This window comes from Schistocerca serialis, chromosome 7 (assembly GCF_023864345.2).
Source record: "Schistocerca serialis cubense isolate TAMUIC-IGC-003099 chromosome 7, iqSchSeri2.2, whole genome shotgun sequence".
NCBI lineage: Eukaryota > Metazoa > Arthropoda > Insecta > Orthoptera > Acrididae > Schistocerca > Schistocerca serialis.
This window is the reverse complement of record NC_064644.1, coordinates 289,683,565-289,703,889: the sequence shown is the minus strand read 5'-3', so window position 1 is coordinate 289,703,889 and position 20,325 is coordinate 289,683,565. Positions and strand designations below refer to the sequence as shown.

Genomic DNA, 20,325 nt, shown 5'->3' with positions numbered 1-20,325 from the left:
GAGTTGATCTCATAGGTCTAGAGATCAGATTTCCAAATTTTCATGTATTCGTTACTTACCTCATAAATTAATAATGTAGGAAAAGACAGACTGCTACTTACTGTAAACATGACACAATGTAAACACGACACGTTAAGTTGTGGACAGGCACAAATTAAAGACACTTACACATATGCTTCCAGCCACAATCTTTCTCAGGAAAAGAGAAACATAAACAATTAATTAACACAAGCAGACACACCTGACGCACATGACTGCCAGCTCCAGCAATTCGAGGCTGAGCTGCCGGAGTTGTGCTTGATTATCTGAATGAATGGTGTGTGTATCTCTTTTTCTGCTGAAGGCTGTGGCCAATAGCTTATGTGTACGTCTGTTTTAATTGTGTCTGTCTGCAACTTAATGTGTCATGTTTATGGTAAGTAGCAATCTATCTTTTCCTACATTGTTAATATTCCTACCTGGAGTTTCTATTTCTCATAAATTCTATGTTTGATTTTTCCCCACAAAAATCACAAACACTGTGTCATTAAACCATACATGGAAACTAGTTTGTAATAGTTACACCCAAGACTTCAGTTTGATTGTATACCACTGCTAAATACATTCTAAGAATTTATCATTCTGAAGTACATTTATTATCTTACACCCACATCACCATATACTTCCGTACATTCATGACCCTGTGTCATCTCACTTACATTGCTTTCAACATCTTTGAACATCACCTTGGATGACAAAGGGCTAAATGCAGTGCCCAAAGAGTTCAGTCATACATTGACAATATCATTTGTGTGTCTTGGTATTGTCTGGAATTTTAGCTCATACTAAGCAAACATTGCTCATTAATATATCCTTGCTCAATGCTGAATATGTACTCACCTCGTAATCACCAAACCTATGATTCACTTGTTTTATCATGTAAGCAGTGTAATCTTTGTAAATATTTTTCTATCTTCAAGAAACACTTCTACAAACTAACAAGAGAGAAAGGGGACATGGGGACAAGGATTACCTCTTGTTATGCTGAATTATCGTGAGTTACATAGTCGCAGCTTCTTAGTGTTCAGCCTTCATCAGATGAATTCCTCAAGGGGGGGAAAAAAAAGAACCTCTGAGGTATGCTGCTCTGAAATGCAGTGCTGAGTTTGTTCTAAGGACCTAAATGTGTTCCTCAGTGCAACATCCTGCCAAGCACCTAAATCTGTATCTCATTGCAACATCCAGCCACTCGCCATTCTGTTGTAATATTATTTAGTTTAGTGAAAGTCATCATATGGTTCATACATGTTGGGATTCATGCAATGTCTTAACTAACTACATCTACATCTACATCCATACTCCGCAAGCCACCTGACGGTGTGTGGCGGATGATGTGTTCCACAGTCGCAGGTACCTGGTGGCCCTGTCTCTTCCACAGATCACATCATCTACTGAATGAGTGTTCCTTGGGAGTATTTGAGCTTATTTCACCTTTGTAAATTATAAGACACATCTCCTACCTTCATGAAAACATACATTCTATGTGAATGTATATGTTTGGGCTGTTTATTTTCATTTTATTGTGATGACAAATCCTATACCATTGTGAGATGATCCCTGTATGAATAAATCAAACCAAATCATTCTGTCTGCATAGATACTAAGTGACTGTAGCCTTAAATTTAAACAAAAGGTTTGATTGTTAACAAATTATGTTTCAATAAATTGTCTCATGAATCTTTCCTAGTTTCCTCCTTGCTGTGTTTCCTGTATGTCAGCCTTTGTGGATGAATAATTCTTCCAATTAATGCTTCACCACTTCCCATAGTTTCCTTTTATGGCAATCTCATGGAAAGGCTTCTAATTCTAAACCCTGTAGGCTCCATAATTGACTAAATTTTACAATCTGGACAAATCTTCCACTTCTGAGTTTTTGTATGTACTTGGCCGGTGCTTTTTTTTTTTTTTTTTTTTTTTAATATATATATATATATATATAAAAATTGCGATTCCCCCCTGTCCCCCTCCCTTCTCTTTTGGTATGATTGGTGTGGGGGGGGGGGGGGGGTGATGCCTTCATTAACATAAGACTGCCGTATAAACAATGAGGTATCACTATACTGCTCAGTGCTATTCATGCTTAATGCCAATGAAATTTAACCAAGTAAATAAGTAAAGCAGCTGCTATTTTGGAAAAAAAGGCTGCTGTTTCCTCAGTTTTATTATATAGCTATTTATCTTCTAATAGTAAGGAAAAGAAAAAAATAGTTTTTATTTTATGGGTTATATCAGTGTTATTTTATTCCACTTTTGTAGTTATTTTCTGCCGATTTTGGAGATATTTTTGTGAATTATGGTATTAGTTCCTGAAGAACCTTGTGTTCTTTCTTTTGTCTTATATCATGGTTTTTCAGCGTTATGTTGAAAATGAAATTATTCTTATCAATTACATATTCATTAACATAACAGATCTAATTTATTTACATTAGTAAAGAACAAATCATTTATACTCAACCCATTAAATCCAATCAATTAAAGTAAAACTAACTGTTGAAAGTTTTTCAGAAGAAAGCATTGCCAAAGTTCTCTTCTGAGACATTATGCCACTGATCCATCATATTTCACTACAATGTAAAGTAGCCATCACAGATCTAATTTTGATCATGGAAAATAAAGTGCCTTCAGCACAACATCACACATTTGACAATGTCCACATATCCTGCAGACATGGAAAGTTGCTTTTCCACTAAATTATGAAGCAATTTGTAGCCTTTCACAATATCTTACTTGGTTGAGACCCACCATTCTATGTACAGACAATATATTCTTTGCCATGTTAGCATTAATTGAGTTCATTATCATCCTGTGGCTGAGAAGAAATAACCTAGAACTGTGAACACATAAGTAATAAATGGATCTATGACCATAAGAATAGTTAGCTTTGTTTGATAGTGCGTCCCAGTGGATTTCGTGTTTCCTTCACTCTACCTGAAGTATTTGTGCCTTCATGTTATTTAAAAAGCATCAAAAATTTGTTTTCGCATCATGAGGAGACAGTCTTATTTTTAACTTGCAATACAATTAATGTTTTACCTGGTGACGTCAAATGTTCATATATTTTTGCTTGCCAATCTGTAGATATTTAATGCCCTGCATTAATTAAACTGCATATTTTTGCAGTATGCTATTATAAATACAAAAATCACAAATTACAGCACTGTAACTTCACAAACACATAAGTCAGCATCTCACCCACTCGGTTTTCTTTCATCAGCCACTCACAATGCAGAACTCGTGATGTCATTTATCTGGGTTTCAGCTGGTATTCAATATTATTTTTGATATTTTTTGTATCAAATTTGTGGTGACAGCATGATCTGCTGTGTAGGTTGGGACCTTGGTTAGACTGAAAGGTATAACTGTCATGATGATTTGTGTGTTCACAAAATCAAAGTGCCCCATTTGGTGTTTTTAATTATTTTACTTCCGTACTACAGAAATATCAGGTGTAAATATCTCTCAGAAAGGTGCCATATTTTGTACGATAGGTCGTGCAAAAGTGCTGGGCTACATCACATTGACAACTAAAACTGATACTGGAAGGCAATTTCTTTCACATTACACCTAGAATCTTAGTTCTTTACTCATAAAATCAACCATTATTTTAGGGTTCTTGCAGTTCTCAGAATTGAAAAAAAGTCAAAATGTAATTACAGCATTCATATTTACAATTTTTATACGCAGGAACATGAAAAATCCCAAATTTTGTGACATTTCAGAAAAGACCCAGGATTTCCCGATGTCACTTAAAATTGCAGGTTTTGCTTTATTTTTGGGTTTATTGTTTTCAATTAATTTTCTCATCTTGGCTATTAGTAGTTTGACATTGACTTGATCACAGTGGTATTTGTCAAAGAAAATATTTTTTGTATCTGTAAATACTAAATCCTGTTTATAATACATTATAACTTGTCATACTGCAAACGTTGCTTCATACCATGTGGCTTACAGAATCTTTCTGTCCCTGAATCTAGATTTTGGATAATTTACAGAAAGATTAGCTAATGAGGTATGGTTTGAATTGGTAGAGATTCCCACTTTCTTAGTTTACGTTAGGTGACACGTCGTTGAATATACTACCACCAGAGTGCATAACTCCATTCTGTATCCTGGACAAGGAGGCAGAGTGTACATAAACATTTTTTTGTGTTCTGTGACTATCGCATTTGAAACTGATTTTTTGTTGTCAGTGACAAAAACCATTAAGGAGTAAATATATTGTGATAATAGTGTAAGAATTCCAAGTTCCTTAAAAAGGCTGCAAGATGTGTGCTTACCTTCTTTACAAAGTATTCTTAACTGCTTTCTGCTGCTGAACAAGCACTTTTATTTGCTTCAGTTGCATTGCCCCATAAGATAATTGCATAAGACAATAGGGACTGTAGATCTGTAAAATAAGGCAATACTCTTACCTTTAGGTCAACACAGTGAGAGGTTATTCTAAGGGAACAAAAGCCTCAAGTGAATTTATTGATAGCTTTGTGATCCACGCAGTCAATGGTTTTGACAAACTCACAGAATATACTAACAAAATAATTTTTTGTTGTCCTCAGACACTTTTGAAAAAATTGGCAGAAATGATGTAGCTCTATATAATAAGAGCTGGCTTGTTATCTCCAGTTTTGTAGGTGGATGTTACTATAGCATATTGAAGTCTATTAAGAAATATACTCAAAGTCATTAACTGATTACAAAGGTAGCTTAAGGTAATCCAATCAAGTCAGTTCAAGATTTTATTATTCTGCTAGAAACACCATCTTAGTCACCAGAATCACTATTCGTTGGTGACATGATGAATTCTGCTATCTCCTAAGGGATCATATGTTTGAAACTAATGTGTAGATCAATGAAAATAATCAATTATTGGAACTATAATGTAAGTGCATAGGAAAAAAAATGCAGCCACCAAGTGGCAGCAAGAGAATACATACATAAGAGGTATTACAATTTGCAAGCTTTTGGAGCCAGTGGCTCCTTCTTCCAGGAGAAGGGTAGAAGGGGAAGGAAGAGGGATGAAGGAGAAGGACTGGTGAAATTTAGGGAAAGGGATAGAGTTCATAAGAGTCATCCAGAACTCTGAGTCAGGGAAGATTTACTAGATAAGATGGGAAGGAGAGATCTTCCAGTGCAGTCACCAACAATCAGTCTTTCCTTCTCATCCTGTCTGGTAAGTATTCCCTGACCTGAGGTTCTGGACGACTTTTCCCAATAGACCTTTTCCTAAACCTCTCCTCCTCCTGCCAAGAGGAGGAGCCACTGGCTCTGAAAGCTTGCAAATTGTAATAGCTTTTATATATGTATCCTCCTGCTACCACTTAGTGAGGAGATTTTTTATCTATCCAGTTACATTATGTTTTCTGAAGCTAATGTCTGTTGGTGATATATGCAGTGTCTTCACATTTCTGTATTTGGTTGTTTTTTACTTGGTGCAGTGTTTGTAGCCACTGTGAGGAAGTTCTCATTGAATTTGAATGACTAGTTTTGTTCTGTTTCTTGTTAAATGATTCAAATAGTTTTTGCCTTATTCTGTCAGTATTTTATGTTTTGAGCATACTACATAAGTGAGGGGTGATTTTAATAACAGAGTGGAGGATTTGACTATATTGGTGGTAATACTGTTTCACATCTTGACTTATACTTGTTCACAGTATTACATAGAGCTCTCTCTTCTTAACACAATATACTTTTCATCTTAGGAGTTACCCACCCCTTATCCTTGCCTTTGTTCAAATTTTTCCTTATTTGTTTTAAGGGAAAACAAGACTAAATGTGCTCTGGAAATATGTTTGGTAGGAAGTACAGTCCTGGCTAATAATTCATTGTTTTACACCTGCACCAACTTTGGCAGTAGTAGTAACTGTTTTGGATTTTGATATTGAACTTATTACATCAGTTTGAATCACAAGTATTATACACGCATAATTGCCAAACTTGTCAGCTGTGTAATTTTTATTTATTAATTTGTTAACAAAACTACAGTATCCTTTGTTTACGTGTTTCTGCTCAGACTGACAGATGGGAATATTTGATTTCATATTCTGGTGCTTATTACCTCTTCATTGGTACTACATATAAAAATATTTTTATGGCTATTTGGTGTTAAATAAGACAAATGAAGAATTGGAGTAATTGCTCCACTATAATTCCATTAAGTATGTTGTTGATAATCACATTTTCCTTTTACTGCAAAATAAAAAGGAAGTTGAGGGTGTACCATCCTATGGATGAGGTCGTTGCAGATGGAGTGCAAGCTGGTATTGGAAAAGAAATAGGTTGCGTCCTTTTGAAAGCAGCAGTCCCAGCATTTGCCTTAAACAATTTAGGGAAGCCAATGAAAATCTAGATGTGGGTGGCCAGATGTGGATTTGAACTGTTTTGAGCCTAAATGTGAGTCTGCTGTCCTACCACTGTGCCACCTCACTCAGTCCCAGTAAAATGTTGAATGGGACATCATATTCATATTATGTTGCTCTCTGAAGATGTTGTGTCATTTTTGGGGGACTTCTTGTACTTTAGATCATATAAGTTTTAATATAATGTCTGTGCTGTATTCCATTAAGGTAAGTATACGAATACTTTGCTTCTTTTCTGTTATATTTTTAATCTCATACATATGGATTCCTGTAAAAGTATACTCATGAGACACCAGATTATATGTTGAACTGTTGTTGACGTGATGCAACTCATTAAACTAAAGTAGAAGGATGCCTAAAAAGAAAGTTGGTAGAAAGAAATATATTGAAATGAGCAAGACTTTCGTGGTAGATCACAGAGAGAATTTACTAATCAGAGAAACAAAGCATCAGAGAATGTATAGTCAAGTGTTTTATTTTTGTGATAGTTCTGCTGAACACAGAAGAAAAAATATATTAGGAACCTACTACATCTGGTAGTACAAAAACTCGTGTACTTACATTTTTGTGAATGTACTTGTAAATTCCTCCTACAATCTATAAATAATTTTGTTTTAAGTTATACATAATAATATTTCACACTTTGTGGATCCATTTTCAAGGGCTTTGGCTCATAAGCATCAACTTGTGTCCCTCTGTGGTTTCTTGTATTTGATGACAAAAATATTATATAGAGTAAATATAAAGGGAACTATGATGAAATGGATTATTGTTGTGGATAGAGTTATGTATTACCAGAAATAGTATATTGTAACATAGTTCTAAATCACAACACTTAAGGATACTACACAATATAACATTACATGTCAGCAAACCAATGATCAAAGTTTGTGTCCGAAGATGTTATAAAACTGCTACATTGAAAGTTATAAACTTTCAGAGGATACTAAATTGTTATGTATTAGGGTATCATACTCCTGTTCATTTCAGAGAATAGAGTCACAAATGTATTAGGTCTACAAATTTGCTCCTGCCGTTTTGCAATAGACGGCAGTAGCAGCAAATGGGGTTCAGGTTGATGGTCATAGGTGTAATACAATAAGCTTAGGAATCTGTAAAAATAATGCCATAAAAATATTAGTCGATTTGGGATTGCATCATAAGGTTATTCTTGAGTAAGTACATCAACTTATGTACCCATTTCTCGCCATTTGTGGGAAGTTTTAATTTTCTGATTTAATATGAAGAAATCTGTGGCTGTGGCTCTTAAAATGCTGGGTAAGACCAATGGTGAGGGAACTATTATTGGAAGAATGTGCAGAGAATGTTTTCAATGCCTTAAGAATGGTGATTTTGATGTCAAAGACCAGCATGGTGGGGGAAGACAGAACATTTTCGTGGCTACTGAAATAGATGAAGACAGTCACAGGACATCATTATTGAAAGCAGTTGATGCGTTCAAGCCTGCACTGAAACACAAACGGCCACAAAACAGTGATAGACACATAAAGGTAATTTTGCAACAGGTCAGTGCTCGACCCCATGTCATAAAACCCGTCAAAATAGACATGGAAATGTTGAAATGAGAAGTCTTATTCCTCCTACCGTATTCTCCGTACGTTGCTCTCTCTGACTAACACCTTTTTCGATCAGTGGCATACAATCTGCTGACCAGCACTTTTGATCGTATGAACAAGTGCAAAATGGAATTGATTGATGGGTCCCCACAAAAGATGCCCAGTTCTTCCGCCACGGGATTTGTATGCTACCCAGAAGGTGGGAGAATGTAGTGGCCAGCAATCGGCAATACTATGAATCATAATTTTTTTTTGTAAGTTTTCACAATAAAGCCCCGAACTTCAAGAAGAAACGGCAGAAGCAAAGTTGTAGACCTAGTATTAAACAGTTTTATGAATCATTTTTGTACAGAATACATGGCTCTTGGGTCAGATGCTAGGTTACATTTTGTAAATCCTATATTTCTTTGAGTTATATATGCATGACTTTCAGATGAGGCTTCCACAAGAAGTCCATTGTAGTGGGGACACTGGCTGTTGCTACTTGCCAGCAGCTTTACGATGCTGAGCAGTTGTGTCAAAGAAATATTGTGGGCTTTGCGGATTGTGAACTGATTTCAAACCCAAGAGCCATATACTGAACAAATCTGCCAGGAAATCGTGAAGAGTCACGGCATTATACACAAACTTTTATGTTGAGTTTGCTGACAATGAATGTCTTTTTTTCCCCCCTTAAGTGTTATTTAGCACTGTGTTACACTTCATTATTTTCTGTTTTTGTGTTGCCACTTTACATATCACTGGTATGAAAGACATCTACCTGTAACAATAATCTATTTTTTATCATAATGTTATTTGTATCTGCTTGATGTGGCATTGTTTTTGTTGATTCAGGACAGCACCTACAACAATATTTGTAAACACTGTAAGAGTGAAAGCATCTCAAGATGGAGACACAGGGTAAGAAATGTTATTGTGTATAATTTAAAATAAAATTAATTTTGTGACTGAAGGTGGTATTTATCCATAGATCCATTTGAATTACCCCAGTCATGGTTATTTTCGACATAATAATTCCTTCATCACAGAAACTTCCTCTGCTGACAATGAATGTCTTTTTTTCTCCTTAATTACTTCCACTATGTACATAAAGGAGAATGGGAATTGTCAGTTCCTCAAATTTCTTGTTTGAAAATAATTGATTTTCTCACCAAAAATGAGTCCTAACAGTCTTTGGAAACTTGTACCATGGATAATTTAAAGAATCGATGTGTTGAGCTGAGTAGAACCTTTAGTAGATTTGCTTAATGCTTAGTGAAGCAGAAAGATGGGAGCATAGGATGATGATAAAACATGGGCATTTAAATATGTTATAGAAATCTTTGGCAAAATGTGTTCAGTAGTAAAGAACACAACTCACCACGTAGCAGCATGCAAAAACACACACACACACACACACACACACACACACACACACCTGTGCTGCTACATTGTGCCGGCTAAACACACAGTGATTGCTCAGAGGGAGGCAGGAGGAGTCCTGGACAAAGATGCAACACACAAGCACCAGAGCTGAAGGGCTCATGTCATACATGACAATGATGAAAACGACATGGAGGAGTGGATTGGGAGAGGGTGCAGGACAAAGAAAGGGAACCTGTTGGATAGAGGGTTTGGGTGCACGGGGTTAGCAGAAACTGAGTCCAGGAGGATTACAAAACCAAAAGATGTATTACAAAGATAACTCCCATCTATGTCGTTCAGAAAAGGTGGTGCTGGGAGGAGGGAGCCATATGGTACAGGTTCTGAAGCAGCCTTTGAAATTGAACATCATGTGGTCATCAGCATGTGCCGCCACTAGACGGTCAACTCTGCTCTAGGCCACAATTTGGTGGTGGAGGCCATTCAATCTGTTGGACAACTCATCAGTGGTCTCACCCACATAAAATACTGCGCAGAAATTGCAGTACGTCTGGTATACAAAATTGCTGTTTTTGCAAGTGGCTCTGCCTCTGATGGGATAGGACAAGCCTGTGACAGGACTAGGAGTAGGATAAGTTGGAAGGGTGAATCGGACAGGTCTTGCAGCTGGGTCTTCCACAGAGATATGATTGCTATGGCAAGGGGTTAGGAGTGGCATAGGGAAGGACCAGGATGTTGTATACATTGGGCGGGTGTTGGAACACCACTTTAGGAGTGGTGGAAAGGATTGTGGGTAGAATGTCCCTCATTTCCAGGCATTATGATAGATAGTCAAAGCTCTAGTGAAGGATTTTGTTGAGTGCTTGTTGATGACGGAAAGCTTCTGCTATCATTTACTCCTAGGTGCAGGCATTTGAAGGACTTGTATGGCTTACTACAGAAACATAAAGGTATGTGTCAGCTAGCAAGTAAACTTCTACGAGTCACTTGCAGAAACTAGTTTTGTATGTTCTTTCCTGTGGAAGCACCACCAGCAAGTAGACTTCTGCAAGTTTTGTCAACAGGCATATGTATCTTCTGAAAGTTAGTGGAAACAGTACTTGCCAGTTGTTAGAAGTTTTCCCCAAACTTGCAGAAGTTATATGTTCGACACTGATATGAAAAGGTCAGTGTCGAAAAGGAGAAAGGTGTGAAATCAGAAGACTGAAACAAACATACCATTGGAACTGATAAACCTATATAAATGGCAGCTGTCAGCCAAGAAAGTGCTAAATGAATTTACCAATTACTTTGTTTTATCAGAAGGGGAAATAAACTGGCAGTAGAGACGTCTTTAAATTTTAGATGAATTTTTAAAACTTAGTGTAAGCGTTTTGTTTGTAATAAATACAGTTTGCAAAAATCAAAGAGCAATTACGTGGTGATCTCTTGATCATACAGCTTGCAGCATTTTTATTGCCTGTTCTCAAACATTTTATTATAAAACAGACAAGAGGTTTTCAAAATATACGTACGACATTCTCAGCAAGTTTTTAGTCTGAGCAAAGTCTTCTGATTTTAGTTCATTCAATAGGTTTCTTGATAACTTAAATATGTGTGCATCTGAATCCATTTCTTTGCATAAAAATTTCTTTTTTTCTTAACTCTTTGTTTTCATCTCATTTTTTCTTCAACAATAATAATACATCAGTGGTGGTGACTGTTCTGGTTCTTAAGCATGACACTGTAAAGTTCCATTTTCCTATATGTGGAAACACTTCTGCAAGTATTTGTAGCAAATTCCTGAAATTAACTTGCCCAAGTGACTTGCAGAAGGAAACTTGTGCAAATTTTTGTTCTGCTGCAAACACCTCAGCAAGTGCTTGCAGAAGTTACTTGCTAGTAGACATGTGCCTTAAGAAGTAGCTCAGTTTTGGCAGTGTGTACTGAATAACTGACTGTGTAATTATGTTTTGTACTTCAGTATTACAGCATATGCCTACTTGAGGAAATTTTAACAGTTATTTAGTTGGCTATCACAGCACTCACTGCACATTTTTTAACTATGCCACTAGTTGCCATTACCAAAGATTGAAACTAGATGAATACACCCATTATTCCATACATTATGACTGAACAGTCATGAGTTATTAAGTACTTGCTTTCACTGATATAAAATGCCAAATTTCAAACACTCTTTGCTGCTTGTTGGTTGATGTATAATTGTTTTCTTTGACCAGGATTGGTTTGACTGCCTTTTGTCCAATTTAAACTAGACTCAGAAAAAAATCAACATCATACTAAGAACAGATAAAGGCAATACTAAAAATCAACATCATACTAAGAACAGATAAAGGCAATACTGTATTGAGATGGTTGTGAAGTCACTGCTTGATTCCTCTCCAGTTTATTAACCCATTTATAATCCTCCATTTTCTTGAAGACATTGAACTTTCCTTCTGTTATACCTCCTGTCATTGTTGACCTTGCTATGTCAAACACTTGCACATGCCCATGCAGAAATAATGATAGTAATGTTTTCCTAATTAAGTTATCATTCATGTAACATCAAACAAATTAAGTTTGTGACTAATCTCAAGCATACATTCCATAACACTGTCAGAATGAAACTTAGTACTTTAAAACATTAATTATCCTAACTGAATATAAGTTATCTATAAATCTCACTGCAGGTAGTGGATATGCGTTAAGTGTGTCGTAAGTGGTTCTGTGGAAACTGACTGACAGTGCACAGTCCTTATATCGTTGTTGAAACCTGTCTTGAAATCGCATTTCGTTTAAGATATGTTAAAGGAATGAGTGTCATTGTGTGAGTAATTTCATTTATGTAATCCAATAAATTACAACTTCTCCAATTCTGTCTCACTCATTGCTATATGCTAAAGTTTTTCGTCTTCTCATAACATTTAGAGAGCCTCATTTAACTTCAGGAGGAATATTTGCATTGGTACACATCCTGTGAGGAGGGTACTCGTTGAAATTGTAATTCTTTTTTTGTGCTGTATACAGAGAGTAGTTCGCTTACATCGGTTGCGGAAACGTTGTTGTGCTCACCATTTTAACCCTTGGATTATTCACTACAGTCTTCTTAATCATCTCTTCTCTCTTCTGTATTACAGCTGCTCATTGTTTGAAGCACACCCTGTGCATTTTGTATTAGCTGTTTATCTGCACCCTATCATCAGTTTGTGTAGTCTGACACATAAATGGGTTGATATATTATGAGTCATTTGGAAGTATTGGCCAGTCTTAAACTGTAGATATATCTACATTTAAAATGTAATTGAATGGTATCTTAATACTTTTGTCAACATTTTTTACTAAAGATGGTGCCATGTGTGTAGGACAACGACCTGTGCCAGAGGGCAGCTGAAAGTTTAATGTTCTCTATAAATGTAATTAACTGTGTTCTTACTCCCAGAATGGATGAAATGATGCAACGCCAGCAACAGCCTGAACAGCAGCAGCAGCCACAGCAGCAGCAGCAACAACCACCACAGCAGCAACAACCGCAACAGCAGCAGCAACAACAGCAGCAGCAGCAGTCACAGTCACAGCAACAGCAGCATCAACAGTCGCAGCCACAGATACTCACATCAAGTACGTCCAATATGGGGACACAACAAGGTTCAGGCACACTCAACTTGGACAGGGACAAGCAGCTCATGCCTCCGCCCCCCCTACCTCCATCCTCTGCCACAGGTTGGTCCCCATCCCGAAATCTAATCACACCTGCCTGGGGCTGCCTTGCTTAAATATGTAATGTATTTTCAGTCAAACACTATTCCATGAGTGGGGAAGCCTGCATCTGGGGCTGAGGTAAATTTTCTCAGGTAGTTTGTGGTGTGCGCAGGTTGCCTACCCTGCCCGAGTTTGTTTGTCCATTGCTTGCAGGAGAGTCCATTCTCATTGTTTGATGCATTGTTAATATTTTTGTTCCAGGATTGCCCTTACATCTAAAATTGTTACCACAGATGTACAAGACAAAATAGTGGTCTTTGTAGTTCAATTCTTTCTTTTCAGCTGTATTTTTCTTCTGGTTGTACAGTGATATCACCTGAAAGCTTTTATATTTTCGGCACTGCCATTTAGTTTCTTATTGGACACACACTGCTGTTCAAGAGTTGTCTGATCTGCTGATTGCATTTTATTTTACCAGCTTTCAGTAAATCCTCTCTCTTTTCTCATGCCTGCATTCCACTGTTCGAAAACTGATTGGTAAAGTACATCACAGTTAACTTGTCAGTTTAAGCAATTAACATGCCCGTTCGACTCATCACCTCCATACTTCCAATCAACCTGAGCTTTTTGAGAAATTAATTGTTTTTCCATTGATTCCTAACATCTCGACTCAGTATCTGTGCTCGAATGCATTTGTCTGCTGAACATCTTTGGCTGTTTTTGATCTTTAGAGTTGATGTTAAATCTCTTCCATTAAGTGTTCTTCTTTCCTTCCCTTTTTGTTTTTTCTTGCTGTATGACTGCATGTGTATTCTAGATTGCCAGCAGGGGTTGCAGAGGTCAGTGGAAATACATTACAGTTGTAGAAAGTGTGAATTCAAAAATATTAGTTACATTTCCAGTGCCTTTGCTGAGTTTGGATAATGGTCTGTGTTCAGGTAAGGTACATGTAATTGCTGGCCTAGAAACAAGAAGAATCTATATTTTGAGGTGAAACTTGCTTGCAAAGGCAAGAGTGTAGTTTTATATTATGTGTGTAACATTTACCGAGGTATGTATTATTCGTCATTCAACTTTTCTGTCATCTGATTCTAAGGGAGTCTAGGAACTGGAGGCCTGACACCAAAACTCAAGAACGAGTTGCTTTGATCTGTATTTTTGTTTCATTCTATTAACTCCAAATGTGTATTTATTACACTTTCCGTATCAAATGCCTTAGGTTGCAGACAGATTGGACAGATGCAGCAACAGTAAAGAAGTACTGTATACATCTGGTACGTAGTTTGTGGTATGAAAACAAAATGCATAACCATATGTTCCGGTTTTGCATCACATAATGGGAAGCTATTGATTCAGATGAATAAAAAGTGAAGTAATTTGGAATTTAATGCTGAAGATGTTTGCGCCAGTATTATTCTGTGTAGTGCGTGAAACACACCTTTCCCCTGTCCTTTCCCGTCTGTTATTTAATTATGCTGATGATGGGTCTTTATGTTTTGTGTGTTAGTAAGCTGATTTACAAGATAAACAATTCCAGTAATTGAAATTTTTTACTGTAGAGACAATTATATTAGAGAAAAAGCAGCAATTTCATCAAGTATTTCAAGAACTATATGTAATGTTGATACAGGTAATGAAAAATTTAAGAACACCAGTTGTACATAATTAGAGTGATTGAAAAGATTAAAATGGACAGGGAATTCAGAGCAAAAACATTATTTTGATACAAACATTAACATAAGATCTGCTGTGTTAAAATTATCTAAACTGTCTTTGTGAAATACTCTGATATTGAACAGCTTCATAGAACTTCATGAGTGAAATTTGTTTAAGTACTGAAAACACTGATTGTAGCCTGTAAGGAATAATGGAATCTTGTCTGATCCTGTCATGATATGTTTGTCGTGGTTTGGGATTCTGGGTGTCCTTTTAATGCCAACATTTTCACAAAATAACTAAAGACACCAGAATCTTTAGTTTTTCATATTATTGTGTCATTTGCTCTGCCAGTGCTTTGTGAACACAGATTTTTCATTATTTTGATGTAAAACTACCCTCTTTTTTTTTCCAGTGTAGAACTTGTAAGATAAAATAAGTTTCGATTTGGAAAGACAATGAATGAGAGAGAGATGAGTGAACATGGGCTTGGGTGTTAAAAATAAATGGCTATATCCAAATGGTACAACAAATTTGCCTTTCATACTAAGAAAACATAATTCCCATATCTGAAAACTAGAGGGGGGGGGGGGGGGATGTCAGTACATGAAAATATTGTGTTTTAGAAGGAAACTGGTGAAGCGAATTTTTATATGACAGGAATATGATCTGTCTGAAAATGCCAGATTATTGTTGCAAATAGGATACGGAAGACTAAGTAGGAGGAGAAGGAGGAGGAGGAGGAGGAGGAGGGAGGGGCTCTTGACAAGAGATAGAAAAATAAAATAGGGATTTTACAATAGAACTAAAAGGAAACATAGTTGCAAACTTTTCACTGTGGATTCTGACACTGATGTGGTGGTTGTGAGCTGCTTGTTCTCAGATATTAGCAGATTCGTGGAAAATATATCTGGTGTGTGAAAGTGTATCAGATTGGGTCTGTAAGCTGTAGCTGATGTTTAATAATTTCATAATGTGTGCTTTAACTATATTATGAAATTTATTGTTCTAAATTTTTTTCTTGAGTAGTAGTGAAAAAAATGTGCTAGGATTTTTCATAATTGTGCAACAAGTGGACACCATTTTCAGAAATAACTATCTTCAGAACATTCATGTGCTTTACAGCCTAAATTTTCAGTAGAATATGGTGACAAACCTTATAGCTTACCTTTGCTGCAATGGTTTATGGAATTGTGCCTTATTTGTTGACTTTTGGTGTTAGAAGATATACCATTTTGCAGAATGTAAAACTTGTTTCAATATTAATATATTTTATTGCAGCCACAATGAATATTATCTACATATCAACTCACAGCTATTCTCTGGATGAGAGTGTGTTTTAAAAGTTTCATATTTGCATTTTGGTAATAATGTAATTACTAAGAGACATTAGTAACTCGCAAAGATAAAAATCACCTCACATAGGTAAAATACAGTATAAGTGACTCATTGATAGTGGACACGTGGGGAAGGAAACTGGGTCCTTCATTTTATCCATATTAGATACTGTATTCAAAGAGCTAAAGCTTATGGGTTGAAATATCTGTAAATACAAAAACTGATTGAAATGCAAGAGAATTTCTCTATCTTTCTTGTAGTAAGTAATAAAAACAACAATAATAATAATAATCATAATTTATCAGAAACCAATTAAAAGTAATTAACTGTTGCATACGAGTGTAAAAATATATGCCACTAAATTTCATTCTTTACATTTCCACTTATTTTTATCGACTTCTTGCATGCACACACACACACACACACACACACACACACACACACACACACACAGTGAGTCTGAAATAACACTATGTCTGACTAAATGTATAAAATAAAGATACGTTGACAGGTTATTGCAGTGTGCCTATGTAGTTGTTAGAATTTTGTTGTTTTATTTTTTTAAAAAGTGTTCCTGTGCCTATAATTCTTATGTGCTAATATTATCTTTGTCTTCCAGTTTACCTTTCTTCTCAAGAAAACACTTGTATATGGTCTATTTCAGTGACAGCCTGCAGGTGCAGTTTCATCATGAAATAATTTCTTCATTTTCTGTTTTGTAATCAAGGTTTTTTTTCGTCTGCTCAGCACATATCACTAAATTGAACTTTTTTGTCCTGTTAATATGTTTAATAAGATTCTTATGGTTGTTACATTAGGTGATAAACGGCAAGCAGATCAGGAAACAACTCCAAACAAGAAGGTGAAAGGAGAAGGTATGCTTTAGTAAATATAATTTCTTTAATCCATTACAGTGTAAGTACTGATATGAATAAAGAGTAAATTGGTTACTCAGTCATGTTCTGGGTGTGTGGCCTGTCATCTGGTCACCTTGCCAGACATCTTCAGGTGCACTGTCATAGACTATCTGAATTATCTTCTATGACTCACCTGAATATATCTGACTAGTGCCCAGAAGAAATATTGTGTAATAGAAAAGCAACAATGTCTAATATTCAATAAGCTGGGAAAATTTCAAGATTCACAGAAAATCCCTATGCCACATGCAGATATCAAAATATCGTTTCTCTTGGAAAAAAATTATATTGTTGGTTATAATGTCAACTAAAAAATTAAAAATTGAACAGAGCCAAAATACAAAACTATTTCACTCCAAAATGTAAAAGAAATATTTATAAATGTAGTGTAAAAACTATGGTAGTAGCCGTAATGGTGCTGAATCTCTTTGCATTTGTATTATGAGCTCCAGCGATGAATTCACCTAGAATCCTTAGCAGTCGCGCTGAGTGTTTTTGTAACATGATGATGAATGAGTGTGGTTTGCTTATGCTTGTAAGATGATTAGCATTGACCCACTTTCCTTTCATCATGTGTATTCATCACATTGCCTTCAGTAATTTATGAAACATACTTCTTTGGTCTGTACAGTGCACCTTTGTATTGGTATAAGTGTGCAATGAAGTTTTCTTTCACTGCCTTTATAATGTTTCCCACAAACAATAATACACAAGTGTAACTGTAGTACTAGTAATTAGATCTTCTTTCCACAACTATGTGGAAGTCCAGCATTGCATCATAGATGCCTTTACCTTATTTTAAGCTGTATTGATTATCTTAGGATACTTCAGTTTTTGTTTTATTTTTCTGTATATTAGTTGAGTCATTGTTACATTACTTGGTTAACAGGTTTTGATCACCACATTACAGTCTCTCTTTTTTTTCCTTCTCCTCCTGACACTCCTACTAACTGTTAATCCTGAAGGTATTTTATGCACTTTGTAATGCTGCTTGAGCTCAAATCCTTAAGTGACATGTCACATTTTTACCACACCACTGAATGGCTTATGAGTTCCCTTCCAGGATATCTCTTACCTTATAGTGCAGCTGGTTGCTCCTTACATCCGCATGGACCATTGCTCCATTCTTTCAGTAAGCCGCTTCCTATTTAGTGAATAGCTGTTTCCCAACTACGGACACTTTAATGCAGGTTGCCTATGCTGAGTGACCAGTTAGTAGAGGTCTGACAATGTAGCACCTATTTTTGCTGAAATTCACATGTAATTTATTTTTTGTTTGTGAATGATTAGATGTACAAATTTAAAAGGATGTCACGCTAGGTGCCTCGGAATGTAAAATTGTAATTATGTAGTATTTTGACTGGAATCTTTGGTTTAACAAAAACTTCTACAGTCTTTTTCCAAAATGGTCTTTGCTTGTCTTCTTCTTTTGGGTCAATTTGAGATTTCAACAAATGATTGTTTCTATTGAGAAGCTGCAGTCTCCTGCCAATGAACAGCATGTTTCTCTGATTTAAGGCACTTCTCGACATTATTTTTTTCCTCACTCAATTTGCTAACTCAGAATCTGTGGAATACTGACTTAGTGGTCATTCATAGCCGTGCGACCCATACTTGGCAACACTACGCACAGAACTGACAAGGTACTTAGTGTAAAAGTAGAACCAAAATAACTATTTGCATGCGAGGGGAATACTTTACGTGTTACGTGGTCTAAATACATTAATAGATTTTTTTTTTTTTCACTGTAGTGCAGAGGGCGGGCATTATAAACTGTCAGTAGGCTGCACATGTGAATACGCTGGAATTCTGACTGTCAAAAGGAGAGGAGGGTGTAGGAAAATATCTCCTGCCTTCCTCTTGTAGAGCAATCAGCCTGCATTTGTGTTTTGTGTTTCTACGAAAGCAGAACATACACACGGTCATAGGAACCACTGATCCCTTTTGGTATTGCGAGGGTCATAATAAAACTCTGTGATGGACCATGCATAGTCTCTTCACTCATTTCAAAATAAGAAAAGAAGACAATGAGCAACACAAAATATTTGGTAACAGCTACTGCTTAATTGCTTGCTGATGCTGGTATTGTCATAAGTAGGTATCTCATGCCCATCCTCTACCGATATTTGACGCAGCCACGGTTCAGAACACGTGCCACCTAAAACTTCCATGTCAAAGTGAACACACAATACCAACTCATGAATTTTAGCTATCAGACCCATGCACGCATTTCTTAGTTCTAACAAGGAAAAGTCCTCATTACACCCCCCCCCCCCCTTTTTTCAAATGTACTGGTAAGAGAGCCTAATGAACAGCCCATCAAAAACTGAACCCAGATCAAGCATGAAAACAGGAAGAAGATATACTGAACTGTGACAAAAAAAGCAAAATAGAAACAGTGAATGGTCCAAGAACAAGAAGGGCAAAATAGACAAGCTGGGAAGAGAAATGGCGTTGTGGTTAAATGCTTGTAGTGTTACACTGCCAAGCAAGTGAGCCATGTTCAAACGTCCCTCATGCCACATTCCTTTTTCTTTTCCCTGCTGTTCGCTTTATTCAAATTTGTGTCTGCGTGTGGTGTGGTGTCCATTTGCAACAGCGAGGTGTAAGGTAGAGTCCTATAATGACAGTTGATTCTGCACAACTACTCTGTTAGCAGCCGAAAGGAAGTGGCTTTCGATTGGGAAACACAAACATTTGATGACAAGGTGACAAGTCAACCAAAGCCTCCACTGGAAAACAAATTTAGTATGTCATACATGGCAGTAGTGACAGTACATGTGTCATATAATAGGAATTTCTTATCAATATTATGAAAAGGATAGTTGATACTCACCGTATAGCAGAGATGCTGAGTCGCAGATGGGCACAACAAAGAGAGTGTCACAAAACAAGCTTTCGGCCAGCAAGGCCTTTGTTAAAATAGATCACACACACACACGCGCGCGCACACACACACACACACACACACACACACACAGACTACAGTCTCTGGCAGCTGAAGCCAGACTATGAGCAGCAGCAGCAGCAGCAGCGCACAGTGGGAGAGACAACTGGGTGGGGGCAAGGAGGAGGCTGGGACAAAGAGGGGTCGGAATAGCAGGGTAGGGGTAGGGGACAGTTAAGTGCTGCTGGGGAGTGTGCAAGGACAAGTTGGAGAGAAGATAGGGCAGCTAGGTGCAGTCAGGAGGTTAGACAGAGATCTTATGGGCCCCAGTGAGGCCCTCGGTATATTTCGAGAGGGACCACTCGTCACTGCAGATGCGATGGCCTAGGGGGCTAGGCTGTATGGAAGGGTCTTCTTGGTATGGAATAAGTTTGATATGGACAGAGGTACTGATGTGGCCATCTTTGAGGTGGAGTTCAACATCTAGAAAGGTGCTTGCATCTAGGAAGGTAGTT

At 36.9% G+C, this 20,325-nt stretch overlaps 1 protein-coding gene across 5 annotated transcripts in view; it reads left to right on the top strand.

Annotated features, from left to right (window-relative positions):
• LOC126412848 (uncharacterized) overlaps nucleotides 1–20,325 on the top strand; it is a 309,701-nt gene that overhangs the window by 273,833 nt on the left and 15,543 nt on the right. For 4 of the 5 annotated variants that reach the window (XM_050082699.1, XM_050082700.1, XM_050082704.1 and 1 more), the window contains 2 exons: nucleotides 12,753–13,033; nucleotides 16,825–16,881. In XM_050082699.1, coding sequence (XP_049938656.1) covers nucleotides 12,753–13,033; nucleotides 16,825–16,881 — 338 coding nt within the window. The remainder of the gene's footprint in view (nucleotides 1–12,752; nucleotides 13,034–16,824; nucleotides 16,882–20,325) is intronic. The other variant, XM_050082702.1, reaches the window with a different exon arrangement.